General features: G+C 57.2%; 1 protein-coding gene across 1 annotated transcript; it reads left to right on the forward strand.

Annotated features, from left to right (window-relative positions):
* The first annotated feature begins 929 nt into the window (after positions 1-929).
* LOC131587358 (protein-arginine deiminase type-2-like) lies at positions 930-14,315 on the forward strand. Its single transcript, XM_058855157.1, has 16 exons — positions 930-1,098; positions 2,635-2,821; positions 2,903-2,972; positions 3,113-3,174; positions 3,255-3,372; positions 3,871-3,996; positions 4,529-4,707; positions 5,387-5,490; positions 5,574-5,685; positions 5,758-5,865; positions 9,138-9,289; positions 10,843-10,987; positions 11,595-11,688; positions 12,401-12,486; positions 12,601-12,729; positions 13,964-14,315. Exons 1-16 carry the CDS (start codon positions 992-994, stop codon positions 14,195-14,197), a joined length of 2,013 nt encoding a protein of 670 aa, XP_058711140.1. The 5' UTR covers positions 930-991; the 3' UTR covers positions 14,198-14,315.
* The last annotated feature ends 33 nt before the right edge of the window (positions 14,316-14,348 follow it).

Consider the following 14,348-nt stretch of genomic DNA (forward strand, 5'->3'; position numbering starts at 1 on the left):
GCCCGGGGTGACAAAACCAGCCACCGCTTCCGAGGTTCCCTTTGAAAATAAGCAGGGGGAAAAAAAAAGGAGAGTTCTGTTCTTGCCTCTGGGCTGGGAAAGCGGGAGCAGGCAGGGATTTTCCCTAGAGAGCAGAAAGAGAGGGCGGAATGCGCCCCGGGGATGTGGACAGGTCCCAGAACGCCGCAAATCCGCGTCGGGAATGCCGGGTTGGGGTCAGGGAGGTGAGGAGGGAGCGGGAGCTGGGGACAGCTGGGGGAGCTGCTTGTCCGAGGCTGGGAGCTGGCCAGGCCTGGGGGCAGCTGCCCTCCCTCCCTCGCTGTCCATCCCTCCCTGTCCATCTCTGTCCATCCCTCCCTGTCCATCCCTGTCCTTCCTTGTCCCTCCCTGTCCATCCCTGTCCTTCCTTGTCCCTCCCTGTCCATCCCACCCTGTCCATCCCTGTCCTTCCCTGTCCACCCCTCTCCATCCCTCCCTGTCCATCCCTGTCCATCCATCTCTGTCCATCCCTGTCCATCCCTCCCTGTCCCTCCCACCCTGTCCATCCCACCCTGTCCCTCCCTGTCCCTCCCTGTCTGTCCGTCCCTGTCCGTCCTTGTCCCTCCTTGTCTATCCCTGTCCATCCCTGTCCCTCCCTGTCCATCCCACCCTGTCCCTCCCTGTCCATCCCACCCTGTCCCTCCCTGTCCCTCCCTGTCCCTCCCTGTCCCTCCCTGTCCCTCCCTGTCTGTCCGTCCCTGTCCGTCCCTGTCCATCCCACCCTGTCCATCCCTGTCCGTCCCTGTCAGTCCCTGTCCCTCCCTGTCCCTCCCTGTCCATCCCTGTCCGTCCCTGTCCGTCCGTCCCTCCCCCCCGATCACTTTCCGAGCTGTCAGAGCTCCAGCCCAGCCGCCCCCTCTCTCCGTTTGCCATCCGTGCCCCGCGAGCTCCGGGCGGAGGAGGAGGAGGAGGCCGGGGGCAGGAGGAGCAGCAGGTCCCGGTGCCGGTGCCCATGGCCGGGGAGATGCCGGGGGAGCCCCGCACGCTGCGGCTGCAGCACGGGAACCGCATCGAGGCCCTGTGCGTGCTGGGCAGCCACATCCGCGCCGACGTCTTCGGGTGAGGGGGACCCCAAAACCTCCCTTCCTCCTCCTCCTCCTCCTCGCTTTCCCCCCGTTTATCCCTTTGGGAATCCCTGCTCCTCTGTTTTTCCTGCTGGGAATCCCTGCTCCTCCTCTCTGCTCCTGCTTTCCCAAACCCCACAGCTGCTGGGGGAGACACATCCACACCCGTGCCCACGGGTGAGTGGGACCCCCCCAAAACTTCCTTTCCTCCTCCACCTTCACCTTCCTCCTCACCTTTCAACCCTGTTTTTCCTGCTGGGAATCCCTGCTTCTCCTTTTTCCCTCTGCTTTCCCAAACCCCTCATCCACATCCACAGATGAGTGGGACCCACAAAATTTCCTTTCCTCCTCCACCTTCACCTTTCCCCTCACCTTTCCCTCCTGTTTATCCCTCTGGGAATCCCTGCTCCTGGTTTTTCCCTCTGCTTTCCCAAACCCCACAACCGTTTTGATGCAATTTGCGGGTAAAACCTTTCCCGGGCTCTGCAGAGCTGCACAAATCCCTGGAAAGCTTTGAACATCCCTGGATTTACCCCAGCCTGCTGGAGGGCAGAGGGACGAGCAGGTGCCCGGGCAGGGACTGCAAAATAAGGGAAGAACAGAAAATCTCACGGCCAAAACCTTGGGAAAGTGGGAAATCCCCACAGAGCCAACCCCACTTCCCTAAAACAAACCCATGGCTGAACTTGGGGATAGTTATTCCCACCCCCCAGGGAAAAAGGAGGTGGAAAAACTCATTCCAGGCTCGATTCTGGTCGGTGCTGCTGTTACAAACCCCAACCTCGATATTCAAGCCAAGCAGCGCAGTCCCAGCTCCCTTGGCACCTCTCCAGGCTAAATCCCTTCCCAGTGGGATCCCCAGATCCAGGGAACCAGGAAACCAAACCAGTTTTTCCATGTGTAATTACAAGCAATTTGAGGATTTGAGGAACACCCAGGCGGGAGCAGAGGAGAGCTTGGATTTCCTCCCACCTCGCCAAGGGTGCGGGGTTGGCGGGACCAGCGGCATCCGAGAAACCTGATCAACACGAGGTCTCGGGTGTCGGGGCAAAGAGCCCAAAAATAATAACCTGGAAAGGCAGGGAAATTTGGGAAAAGGAGAGAGGGGAAGAGCAAGGGCACATCGGACGCGGAGCAGGGCAGCACTGACAGCTTTGGGGCCGGGTGAAATCCCCCAGAAATGAGAGTTTCCCGTGGAAAAGCCTCTCAGAGGGATGGCCACGGTGTTTGGAGGAGCCGTTAACCACCGTGCTGAAAAAACAGGGATTTCTGGAAGTGCCAAGCCGGGTTGTTTGGGATTATTACAGATCCTTACCCACAGCTGTGGCTGCAAACACTCACGGGGCTAAACCGGCCCTGAACCCGGGGTAATTCCAGCTGCCAGGCAGGAGCAGGGCAGGAAGGTGCCGGCGGTGAGCGTGGAGACGCCGGCGTGCCCGGTCTTGGCGGCGTTCTGGGCAGCGGAATGAATCCCAGCGGGAATTCTGCGCTGGCCCTGCAGATCCCTGAGAATTCCGGGTGTTTCTGGCAGGGCGGCCCCCGCCGGGGCCGTGGCCTTTGGGGTGAAGCACACGGAAGGGGTCAGCGTGGATGTGCTGTTCCGCGGCCGCGCCGAGCCCGAGGCCGTGTCCGGCGCCGGCACGCGGTGGCCGCTGGACGAGGGGACGGTGCTGAGGTTCAGCATGAGCCGGGCCAGCTCCGAGGTCAACGACAACAAGGTGAGGAGGAGGAGGATCCCGGGAGCGGGATGTCCACGGAGGGAGAACATCCCACCCCAATGCGGGATTTGGGGTTTGCAGGTCACCGTCAGCTTTTACGCGGAGGGAGGGAAGCCCATCAACCAAGCCGGGGTGTTCCTCACCGGCGTCGGTGAGTCCGGAGCGCCGGGAGCCCGTCCCTGTCCCCTCGTGCCCGGAGCAGGGCTGGGGACAGCAAAGGCAGGTGTGCTGGCTCAGGGGGGGTGGCACCCCATCGCCTCGCCCGGGGATGAGGCGGCTCTGTCCCCGCAGGGATCTCCCTGGACGTGGACGCGGATCGGGATGGAGTGGTGGAGAAGAACAGCCCCAACAAGGTACTCCAGCTCCCCCCACCCCGCGGAAAACCCACGGGCTCGGGGGATCCCGCGCTCGCTGAGCCCCGGCGGTGCTTTAGGCCAGCTGGGCCTGGGGGCCGGAGGGACACGGGGCCATCCTGCTGGTCAGCTGTGACAAGGAGTTCCCCTTCATCCCGCCCTCCGACTGCGACAGCGAGCAGGTGTTCAACAGGGAAGGTAACGGCTCCCCAAAACCCCTGCCCCGAAATCCCCACCGTCCCCTCTCCCTGACCTTTCCCAGGAGCCAGCTGCTCCCCACCGGCTGCGAGCTTCCCACGTGGGAATTTCTGCGGGATTAATGCCGCCCCAACTCCTTGGAGCCGGGCAGGGCGCGGGGGCAGGCGCGGGGAGCGGCTGAGCTTCCAGGGCTGGCGCGGCGCGGGCCGGGGATGCTTCACGCAGGTGAGAGGAGCGCGGGGCGAGGCACGAGGCCGGCGGCCAGAAATCCACCCACCCGTTCCTGGAAAACCCAAGGCACGCCGAGCCGGGCCCGGCGGCGTCCCGAGGTCACGGATGAGCTGGGAGAAGGGAAAAGGGCGTTTGGGTCACGGCCCGCCGGGCACGAGCTCTGGGTTTGCCGGGTGGCGAGGGAAGAGCGGGTTTTTTGGGGAGGAGATCCAAACCCCAGGAGGAAAACGTGGGAAACACGGCTGGATTCGCTCCGTTTGCCCCCAGATTTGCTGGACTTGGCTCAGATGGTGCTGAGGACAGAGGGGCCCCAGCGCCTGCCCCGGGGGTACGAAATCGTCCTCTCCATTTCCGTCAACAACGCCGACAAAGTCGGGGTCTTCCATGTGCAGAGTAAGCGTTTCCCCCCCGTTTTTTCCCCTCTTTTCCATCACCTGGGAAACTCTGGAGATGAACAGGCAGAGGGAGGGGGACACAAAACCCTTTATCCAAGTCCACGCGGCAAAGGAGCGGCGGCAAACAGCTGGGTGTGGTTTTTAAGGAAAGGAGCTCCACCCGAGGAAAGGCTGAGACCTTTTCCCTCATCCCTCTTGTCCACGACTAAATTCCAAGCCCCTCAACTCCTGCTTCAAGGTGCCTCTCCCAGCTGGATCCCCTCAGAGATCTGAGGGATCCCGCGGAAAAGCACCCCAAAAACGCACGGGGAGCCTTCAGGAAAAGCCATGCTCCCTCTATCCCAGCGTCCCCAAACACCCGGGGTTTAAAACGGGAATTCCGCACCCCCGGGTGCCCCTGCTCACCTCTCCCATGTACATTTGGGTTATCCCAGCCCTGTTTCCTCGGGCATGGCGGGAGCTCCTTGCCCAGGGAAGCAGGTGTGAATCCCGATAAACCTCGGGATTTCCGCGCTCCCTTTCCCCGGCAGATCCCTTCTTCGGGCAGCGCTACGTGCAGGTGCTGGGCCGCAGGAAGCTGTTCCACGCCGTGCCCTACCCCGGCGGGGCCGCCGAGCTCCACTTCTTCGTGGAGGGGCTGCGCTTCCCCGACGAGACCTTCTCCGGGCTGGTGTCCATCCACGTCAGCCTCCTGGAGCCGCTGGCCGAGGTCGGGAACCCCTGGGAAGTCCCGGGAACTCCAGGGAACTCCTGGGAAGTCCTGGGAAGTCCTGGGACCTCCTGGGAACTCCTGGGACCTCCTGGGAACTCCTGGGAACTCCCAGGAACTCCTGAGAGCTCCTGAGAGCTCCTGAGATCTCCTGGGACCTTCTGGGACCTCCTGAGAACTCCTGGGAACTCTTGGGAACTTCTAGAAACTCTTGGGAACTCCTGGAAACTCCTGGGAGCTCCCGGGAACTCCTGGGACCTCTTGGGAACTCCTGGAAACTCTTGGGAACTCCTGGGAACTCCTGGGAGCTCCCGGGAACTCCTGGGACCTCCTGGGACCTCCTGGGACCTCCCAGAACCTCCTGGGAGCTCCTGGGAACTCCTGGGAGCTCCTGGGACCTCCTGGGACCTCCTGGGACCTCCTGGGAGCTCCTGGGAACTCCTGGAAACTCCTGGGACCTCCTGGGAACTCCTGGGAACTCCTGGAAATTCCCAGGAACTCCTGGGAGCTCCTGGGAATTCCTGGGAACTCCCAGGAATGGGGCAGATGGGAGGCTGCGCCCAGGAGATTGGGATGGTGCTGGAAGGGAGAGCGATCCCGCTAACTGATCCCAAAAATGACCTCAGGGGAGGGTGTTCTGGGGGGAGGAACGTCCCTGATCCCTGCTTGGCTCCCTCAGGGCATCCCCCACTCGCCGATCTTCAGGGACACGGTGGTGTTCCGGGTGGCGCCGTGGATCATGACCCCCAACACGCTGCCCCCCGTGAACCTCTTTGTCTGCAGGTACAGCCGGCGCTTCCCCGGCCCCCCCGGGGCTGGGAACAGGGAATCTCCCTCCTTCCCACCCTTCCCGTCTTTTCCTCCAGCATGAAGGACAACTACCTGTTCACTAAGGAGATCCAGAGCCTGGTGGCCAAGGCTGGCTGCAAGCTGAAGCTTTGCTTCGGCTACATCAACCGGGGGGACCGCTGGATGCAGGTAGGGGGGCTCCAAAAAGCGGGGAAACCCCTCCCTGCCCGTGCCCCAGGCGGGATTTCCTCCCTTCCTCAGGATGAGATCGAGCTCGGCTACACCCACGCTCCCCACAAGAGCTTCCCGGTGGTGCTGGACTCCCCTCGGGAGAGAGGGATGGAGCAGCTCCCCGTCAAGGAGCTGCTGGTGAGAGAAGCTTCCCTGAATTCCCTGCGGAGCGGCTCCCAGGGTTCCTGCCCACGCTCCCGTTTCCAAAACCCTCCTGGCCCTCGGCTCCAGGCGTGGAATTGGCTGGAAAATGAGAGATTCCCTCCTCCCAGCCGCCTCCAGCATCGCCCCCTCATCCCCCAGCCAGCCTCGCCCTCCAGGAAACCTCTGATCCAGAGGGGAAAGGAGGAGCTGCCGCCCCGGGAATGATCCTGCCAAGCGCTGGGATTCCTCCCAGGGATGGGCTGCTTCTTCCCTTCCTCCTCCTGGAGAAGGAAATCTGGGTGAAATCTGAATTTCCTGGTGCCTGGGAAAATCCACCAGCTTCCAGGAGAAGGGAGAGGGAAGGGAAGCAGGGAAGGGAAGCAGGGAAGGGAAGCAGGAAAGGGAAGCAGGAAAGGGTCAGTTTACTTCCTCAGAAGAGAGCAGGATGCAGCCAGTGGCAGGGACATCCCTGTGGGACATTTCCCTGCTTCTTGGCAGAGGAAAAGGGCCAGGGCAAGTCTGGGATGGGGCATTTTGGGAGAGCCCAGCATGGAAAACCGATGGATTGGGCGATTCCTTGGAGATATCCCCAGGGGGAAAGGGTGAGACACCCCCAGGCAGCCTCGGAGCCGCTGTCCCCAACTCCCATCCGGGCTCTGGAGCAGCCCCAGCCCCAGCAGGAACAGGAGACGAGGACAAATCCCAGCTTTTGTCCCTTTGGGGAAGGCTGGGGGCTTTCGGGAGCGCTGGAATCCATCGTTTCTCATGCCTGGCATGGGAACATCCAGTCCCGGAGTCATCCAGGGAATCCTAACGAGGGATCTGCCCTCTTTAGGAATTGCTCTGCCTCGTATTTAGGCCAGCAATTTCAGCCTTGGGAGCTGCTAACACATTATCCTCCAATTTCTGCTTTGAAGCCTGCCCTAATCCGCCGCCCGACCTTTCCAATCTCATTTTCCAGCTAGGAATACTTCGCCCCGTGCCATGGGCACGGGTCATGAGCCCCTGGAAGCCCATGCCAGGGAAAAAGGAGACGGGAGGGAATTATCCCCTCAAAATCAGCGTGGAACTGATAGGACTTGGATGTGACCCTCAAACCCGGGATGAACCAGAGCCCTGACAGTTGAAACCAGGCCGGCTCCGTGGTTTTATTAAGCTGAAATGAGTCGGGAGCAGGTGGCTGCTGCTCAGGCTCTCCCTCAGCACCCAGAGAAAAAGGGATCTGATCCCGGCCATCCCGCAGAAACGCACCCCAAAAACGCACGGGGAGCCTCGGGAAAAGCCGTGCTCCCTCTATCCCAGCGTCTCCAAACACCCTGGGTTCAAAATGGGAATTTCCAGGTGTTCCCCAGGTGTCCCTGCTCGCTTTTCCCGACCTGTGTATTTGGGTTATCCCTATGGAAACCCAACCCTGATGAGTGACCGGGGTTTAACTCAAACCTCACGGACACCTGATCCCATCCCGTGTGCTCTGGGCCCCCATCGGCTCCAACCGGAGCGCAGGAAAAGTGGGATTTGGGTCCCATCCCTGCCGGTTTTGCCGTTTTTAACACTCCCTCGGGCTTTGGCACACCGAGCTGAGCACTAATTACCCCTGCACTGGGCATAAATCCTGGAAATCAGGGCTTAAGCAGGATTCAAGTGGCGTGCAGGCCTTGGGGTGGCTCTTAGCCCAGGGCAGAGTCACCCTCGGGGGCTGGAGTTCACCTCCCTCCAGAGCCAGCCAGGAGCTTCCCTCGGGGCTGCCTAATTAGCTGAATGTGGACACTTAAACCTTGGCTTAATGTGGACACTTAAACCTTGGCTTAATGTGAACATTTAAACCTTGGCTTAATTCGGACATTTAAACCTTGGCTGTGGGATGACAGAGGAGATCTGGTCCTGCTTAATATGAATATTTAAACCTTGGCTTAATGTGAACATTCAAACCTTGGCTTAATGCAGACACTTAAACCTTGGCTGTGGGATGACAGAGGAGATCTGATCCTGCTTAATGTGAACATTTAAATCTTGGCTTAATGTGGACACTTAAACCTTGGTTTAACATGAATATTTAAACCTTGACTTAAGTGAACACTTAAACCTTGGCTGTGGGATGACAGAGGAGATCTGGTCCTGCTTAATGTGAACATTTAAATCTTGGCTTAATGTGGACACTTAAACCTTGGTTTAACATGAATATTTAAACCTTGACTTAAGTGAACACTTAAACCTTGGCTGTGGGACGACAGAGGAGATCTGGTCCTGCTTAATGTGAACATTTAAACCTTGGTTTAACATGAATATTTAAACCTTGACTTAAGTGAACACTTAAACCTTGGCTGTGGGATGACAGAGGAGATCTGGTCCTGCTTAATGTGAACATTTAAACCTTGGTTTAACATGAACACTTAAACCTTGGCTGTGGGATGACAGAGGAGATCTGGTCCCGCTTGATGTGAACACTTAAACCTTGGTTTAATGTGAACACTTAAACCTTGGCTTAACATGAATATTTAAACCTTGGCTGTGGGATGACAGAGGAGATCTGGTCCTGCTTAATGTGAACATTTAAATCTTGGTTTAACATGAACATTTAAACCTTGGTTTAACATGAACATTTAAACCTTGGCTGTGGGATGACAGAGGAGATCTGGTCTTGCTTAATGTGGACACTTAAACCTTGGTTTAACATGAATATTTAAACCTTGACTTAAGTGAACACTTAAACCTTGGCTGTGGGATGACAGAGGAGATCTGGTCCCGCTTGATGTGAACACTTAAACCTTGGTTTAACGTGAACACTTAAACCTTGGTTTAATGTGAACATTTAAACCTTGGTTTAATGTGAACACTTAAACCTTGGTTTAATGTGAATATTTAAACCTTGGTTTAACATGAACATTTAAACCTTGGTTTAATGTGAACATTTAAACCTCGGTTTAATGTGAACACTTAAACCTTGGCTTAACATGAACATTTAAACCTTGGCTGTGGGATGACAGAGGAGATCAGGCCCAGGCTCTGCTCCCGATTATTCCCACACCTCCGTGACCCCAAGACCTTTCTCCTCCCGCCTTCCCCGTGCCCTTGCTGTCCTCACCCACCCCTCGGGAGAAGAAAACCACGGGGACATCCCTGCGGGCTCCTGGGCAGAGGAAAAGGGCCAGGGCACGTCTGGGATGGGGCGTTTTGGGAATTCCAGCATGGAAAACAGCCGGATCGGGCGATCCCTTGGAGATATCCCCACGGGGGAAGGAGATTCAGGGCACTTCTTCTTTCCCCAGGGCCCCGATTTCGGCTACGTGCACAAGGAGCCCCTGGCTGAGGCCGTGGCCAGCCTGGACTCCTTCGGGAACGTGGAGGTCAGCCCGCCTGTGTCCGTGGCTGGCAAGGAATATCCCTTGGGAAGGATCCTCATCGGCAGCAGCTTCCCCGCGTAAGAGAGGGGGAAGAGCAGATTTGGGAAAAGCGGATTTGGGAGCCTCGGAGAGCCCCGAAACCAGCGCCCACCAAAATTGGGTTTATTGGGTTAGTCAGACACTGCCTGGGCAGGGTGAGGGCTCCCGGGCTCCTCCACCTCAGTGGCGATTTATGTCCAAGAATCCAGGCAGATGTTGAAGGGAATGTCCCCTCAATCCAAGAATCCAGGCAGATGTTGGTGGGAATATCCTCCCAATCCAAGAATCCAGGCAGATATTGAAGGGAATGTTCTCCCAATCCAAGAATCCAGGCAGATATTGAAGGGAATATCCTCCCAATCCGAGTATCCAGGCAGATATTGAAGGGAATGTCTCCTCAATCCAAGGATCCAGGCAGATATTGATGGGAATGTCCCCTCAATCCAAGAATCCAGGCAGATATTGAAGGGAATGTTCTCCCAATCCGAGTATCCAGGCAGATATTGATGGGAATGTCTCCTCAATCCAAGGATCCAGGCAGTTGTTAATGGGAATATCCTCCCAATCCGAGTATCCAGGCAGTTGTTAACAGGAATATTCTCCCAATCCGAGTATCCAGGCAGTTGTTAATGGGAATATCCTCCCAATCCGAGTATCCAGGCAGTTGTTAATGGGAATATCCTCCCAATCCGAGTATCCAGGCAGTTGTTAACAGGAATATTCTCCCAATCCGAGTATCCAGGCAGTTGTTAACAGGAATATTCTCCCAATCCGAGTATCCAGGCAGTTGTTAACAGGAATATTCTCCCAATCCGAGTATCCAGGCAGTTGTTAATGGGAATATCCTCCCAATCCGAGTATCCAGGCAGATATTGATGGGAATGTTCTCCCAATCCGAGAATCCAGGCAGTTGTTAATGGGAATATTCTCCCAATCCAAGAATCCAGGCAGATATTGATGGGAATGTCCCCTCAATCCAAGAATCCAGGCAGTTGTTAATGGGAATATCCTCCCAATCCAAGAATCCAGGCAGATGTTGATGGGAATATCCTCCCAATCCAAGAATCCAGGCAGATGTTGAAGGGAATGTTCTCCCAATCCAAGAATCCAGGCAGATATTGATGGGAATATTCTCCCAATCCAAGAATCCAGGCAGATATTGGTGGGAATACCCTCCCAATCCAAGAATCCAGGCAGATGTTGATGGGAATGTCTCCTCAATCCAAGGATCCAGGCAGATGTTGATGGGAATGTCTCCTCAATCCAAGGATCCAGGCAGATGTTGATGGGAATGTCTCCTCAATCCAAGAATCCAGGCAGATATTGGTGGGAATATCCTCCCAATCCGAGTATCCAGGCAGATGTTAATGGGAATGTCCCCCCAATCCGAGTATCCAGGCAGTTGTTAATGGGAATATTCTCCCAATCCGAGTATCCAGGCAGTTGTTAATGGGAATATCCTCCCAATCCAAGAATCCAGGCAGATGTTGGTGGGAATGTCCTCCCAATCCGAGTATCCAGGCAGTTATTAATGGGAATGTCCCCCCAGTCCGAGTATCCAGGCAGACGTTGACGGGAGTTTCCCCCCCAGATCCGCGGGCCGCAGGATGACCAGGCTGGTGCGGGATTTCCTCTTCGCCCAGCGCGTCCAGGCGCCCGTGGAGCTCTACTCCGACTGGCTGGCCGTGGGCAACGTCAACGAGTTCGTCACCTTTGTCCCCGCCTCTGACAAAAAGGTACCCCCAGACCCCCCGTGCTCCTCCTCGACACCAATCCCGCCAGGAAAACCCCGTTCCTTCGGCACCCCCAGCCAGTGTCCGCTTGGGGTTCACCCCCCACCTCAAAACGAGGGATCTGAGCGCTAAAAAGGGGATTTTCTGGGATATTGATGACCGCAAATAGAAGGGAAAAGATCCAAAGGCATCCAAGAAATTCCAGCCTTAAGTTCCCCTGCGGTCTGTGGCTGCTCAGAGGTTTTTCAGAGCATTTCTTTTCCCTCTCTCATGACTTTTTTTGTTTCTGACATGGAGTTTTCCCTCAGGGAAACCCAGCCTTGACAAGGATGGCTCAAAAAAAGGGAATATTTATGCCCACACGTCTTCAGAACCTTTCTCTTCCCTCTGCCATGGCTTTGGCTGCTCCTCACATAAATTTTTCCCTCACGGAAACCGAGCCTTGACCCGGACGGCTCCAAAAAGGAACATTTATGCCCACAAACCCTCGGTGGGCGAAACGAGGCGCTGGATAACAGCGAAGACAGCCGGTTTTTAGGAGTTTCAGCTCAGGTTTTTGCAGAAGTGAGTCCCTGGGGGGCCGCAGCTGACCCCGGCCGTGTTCCCGCAGCGATTCCGGATGGTGCTGGCCAGCCCGGCCGCCTGCTACCGGCTCTTCCGCGAGAAGCAGAAGGAGGGACAGGGAGAAGCCACCATGTTCAAAGGCAAGGGGACAGCGCTCGGTGGCACGGCCGGGGACACGCGGGGACATTTTTTCCCCGGCTGGTTGTCCTTCAGCGGGATGCCTGCCCGCCGCCCCCAGCCTCCTCCGGCCCTATTTCGGGAATCGAGTGGGATGGGAGGGATAAAGGCCCCTGCGTGGAAGGGATGTTTGCTGCCCGGGATGGAGCCTCTGGAAATGCCAGCACGGAGAGGGACAACTGGCAGCTCTCATGTCCCCCCCAGATTAGCCCTGGCTTTTTTTTCCCTCCCTTCATTGTGATTTTGATCCACGACGGGGTTGGGAGGAGGTCTCCATGTCTCCAAGGATACGGAGAGGATATGGATAGGATATGGAGAGGGACAACTGGAGGATCAGAACCGGGTTTTTTCCCTTTTCATTGTGATTTTGATCCGTGGCAGGGCTGGGAGGAGGTCCCCGTGTCTCCAAGGGTTCCTCTGGTCACTGAGGGGGTCCCCAGAGCAGGGCTGACCCCATGCAGGGGGATGATCTGGAGAAATTCAGCGGATTCCCGTGGGCAGGAGGATGGATGGAGCCTTTTCCAATGCTCCTTCCAACAGGCAGAGATTTCCTCCCCTCATCTTCCCAAGCTTTCACCCCAGCCTCAAGAAACCTGGATTTTGGGGGCTTTTCCCATCTCTTCACCCCACCTCAAGCCAGCGCTGCTTCATTCCGAGGGCGTTTTGTGTGTTCAGGGTACTCGGGGACAGACACCAAGCGCGTCACCATCAACAAGGTCCTTTCCAACGACGCCCTGGCGCAGCAGAACCAGTACGTCCAGGTAATCCCCGACACCCCCAGGTCAAACAAACCCCATTTCTGGCAGCGACCACCCCGGCGTGGCGCAAACCCCGCGGGGAGCGCTGGAATCCGGGCTCTGCTCCGTCCCCGGCAGCGCTGCATCGACTGGAACAGGGATATCCTCAAGAAGGAGCTGGGGCTGCTGGAGGAGGACATCATCGACCTGCCGGCCCTCTTCAAGCTGGACAAGCAGGGAAAAGCCGTTCCCTACTTCCCCAACACGGTACTGGGGGATTCCCACCCTTGGGTCCTCCCCCCAAAAAAAAGAGTTCAGTCAGACAGGATGAGTCCCCAAAGCTTTCCTGAGAAAGGAAAATATCTCCAGGAGAAACACGGGTCTAACACAGCTTGGTGGCTTTGGGGTTTTGAGGCGAAACCCTTCCCAAGCGGTGAAATTGCAAGGTGAGAGGCACATTTTCCCCAAAGTTTTCCCACAAAAAACACCCCAGCTGTCTAGGAAAAGGAAATATATCCAGGTGGGTGTGGATGAACACAGGTGTAACACAGCTTGGTGGCTTTCTCGTGCTTGCAGTGCCATTTTGAAAAAAAGCGGTGAAATTGCAAGGGGCGAGGCATGCTTTAAAGATAAAAAAAGATGGATTCTGTTGGATTTGGAATCCTGAGGGAGGACAGCCGCAAAAAGTGGTGCTGAGGAGGGTGACCAAGGTCTTTCCTTTGGTTTCATCCATCCCGACACTGCTGGTGTCACCTGCAGGTCACCATGAGTGACCTGGCCATCCCCAAGCCCTTCAGTGTCACCCATTCTGATGTCACTGTCCCCTGGTGTCACCTGCAGGTCACCACGATTGACCTGGCCATCCCCAAGCCCTTCAGTGTCACCCATTCTGATGTCACTGTCCCTTGGTGTCACCTGCAGGTCACCATGATGGTGCTGGCCATCCCCAAGCCCTTCAGTGTCACCCATTCTGATGTCACTGTCCCTTGGTGTCACCTGCAGGTCACCATGATGGTGCTGGCCATCCCCAAGCCCTTCAGTGTCACCCATTCTGATGCCACTGTCCCTTGGTGTCACCCCACAGGTCACCATGATGGTGCTGGCCAGGGACCTGGGCATCCCCAAGCCCTTCAGTGTCACCCATTCTGATGCCACTGTCCCTTGGTGTCACCTGCAGGTCACCACGATTGACCTGGGCATCCCCAAGCCCTTCAGTGTCACCCATTCTGATGCCACTGTCCCCTGGTGTCACCTGCAGGTCACCATGATGGTGCTGGCCATCCCCAAGCCCTTCAGTGTCACCCATTCTGATGCTGCTGTCCCCTGGTGTCACCTGCAGGTCACCACGATTGACCTGGCCATCCCCAAGCCCTTCAGTGTCACCCATTCTGATGCCACTGTCCCTGGTGTCACCTGCAGGTCACCATGAGCGACCTGGGCATCCCCAAGTCCTTCAGTGTCACCCATTCTGACGTCACTGTCCCTTGGTGTCACCCCACAGGTCACCATGATGGTGCTGGCCAGGGACCTGGGCATCCCCAAGCCGTTTGGGCCGGTGGCGGGCGGCGAGTGCTGCCTGGAGCGGCGGATCCGGGCGCTGCTGGAGCCGCTGGGGCTGCGCTGCCGCTTCCTGGAGGACGTGGCCTCCTACCACGGCAGCCTGGGCGAGGTGCGCTGCGGCACCAGCGTCCAGCGCCGGCCCTTCGCCTTCAAGTGGTGGCACTTCACGCCGTAGCCAGGCCTCCTCTTCCTCCTCCTCTTCCTCCTCTTCCTCCTCCTCTTCCTCCTCTTCCTCCTCCTCTTCCCCCTCTTTCCCCTCCTCTTCCTCCTCCTCTTCCTCCTCCTCTTCCTCCTCTTCCTCCTCCTCTTCCTCCTCTTCCTCCTCC

This window comes from Poecile atricapillus, chromosome 22 (genome assembly GCF_030490865.1).
Source record: "Poecile atricapillus isolate bPoeAtr1 chromosome 22, bPoeAtr1.hap1, whole genome shotgun sequence".
NCBI lineage: Eukaryota > Metazoa > Chordata > Aves > Passeriformes > Paridae > Poecile > Poecile atricapillus.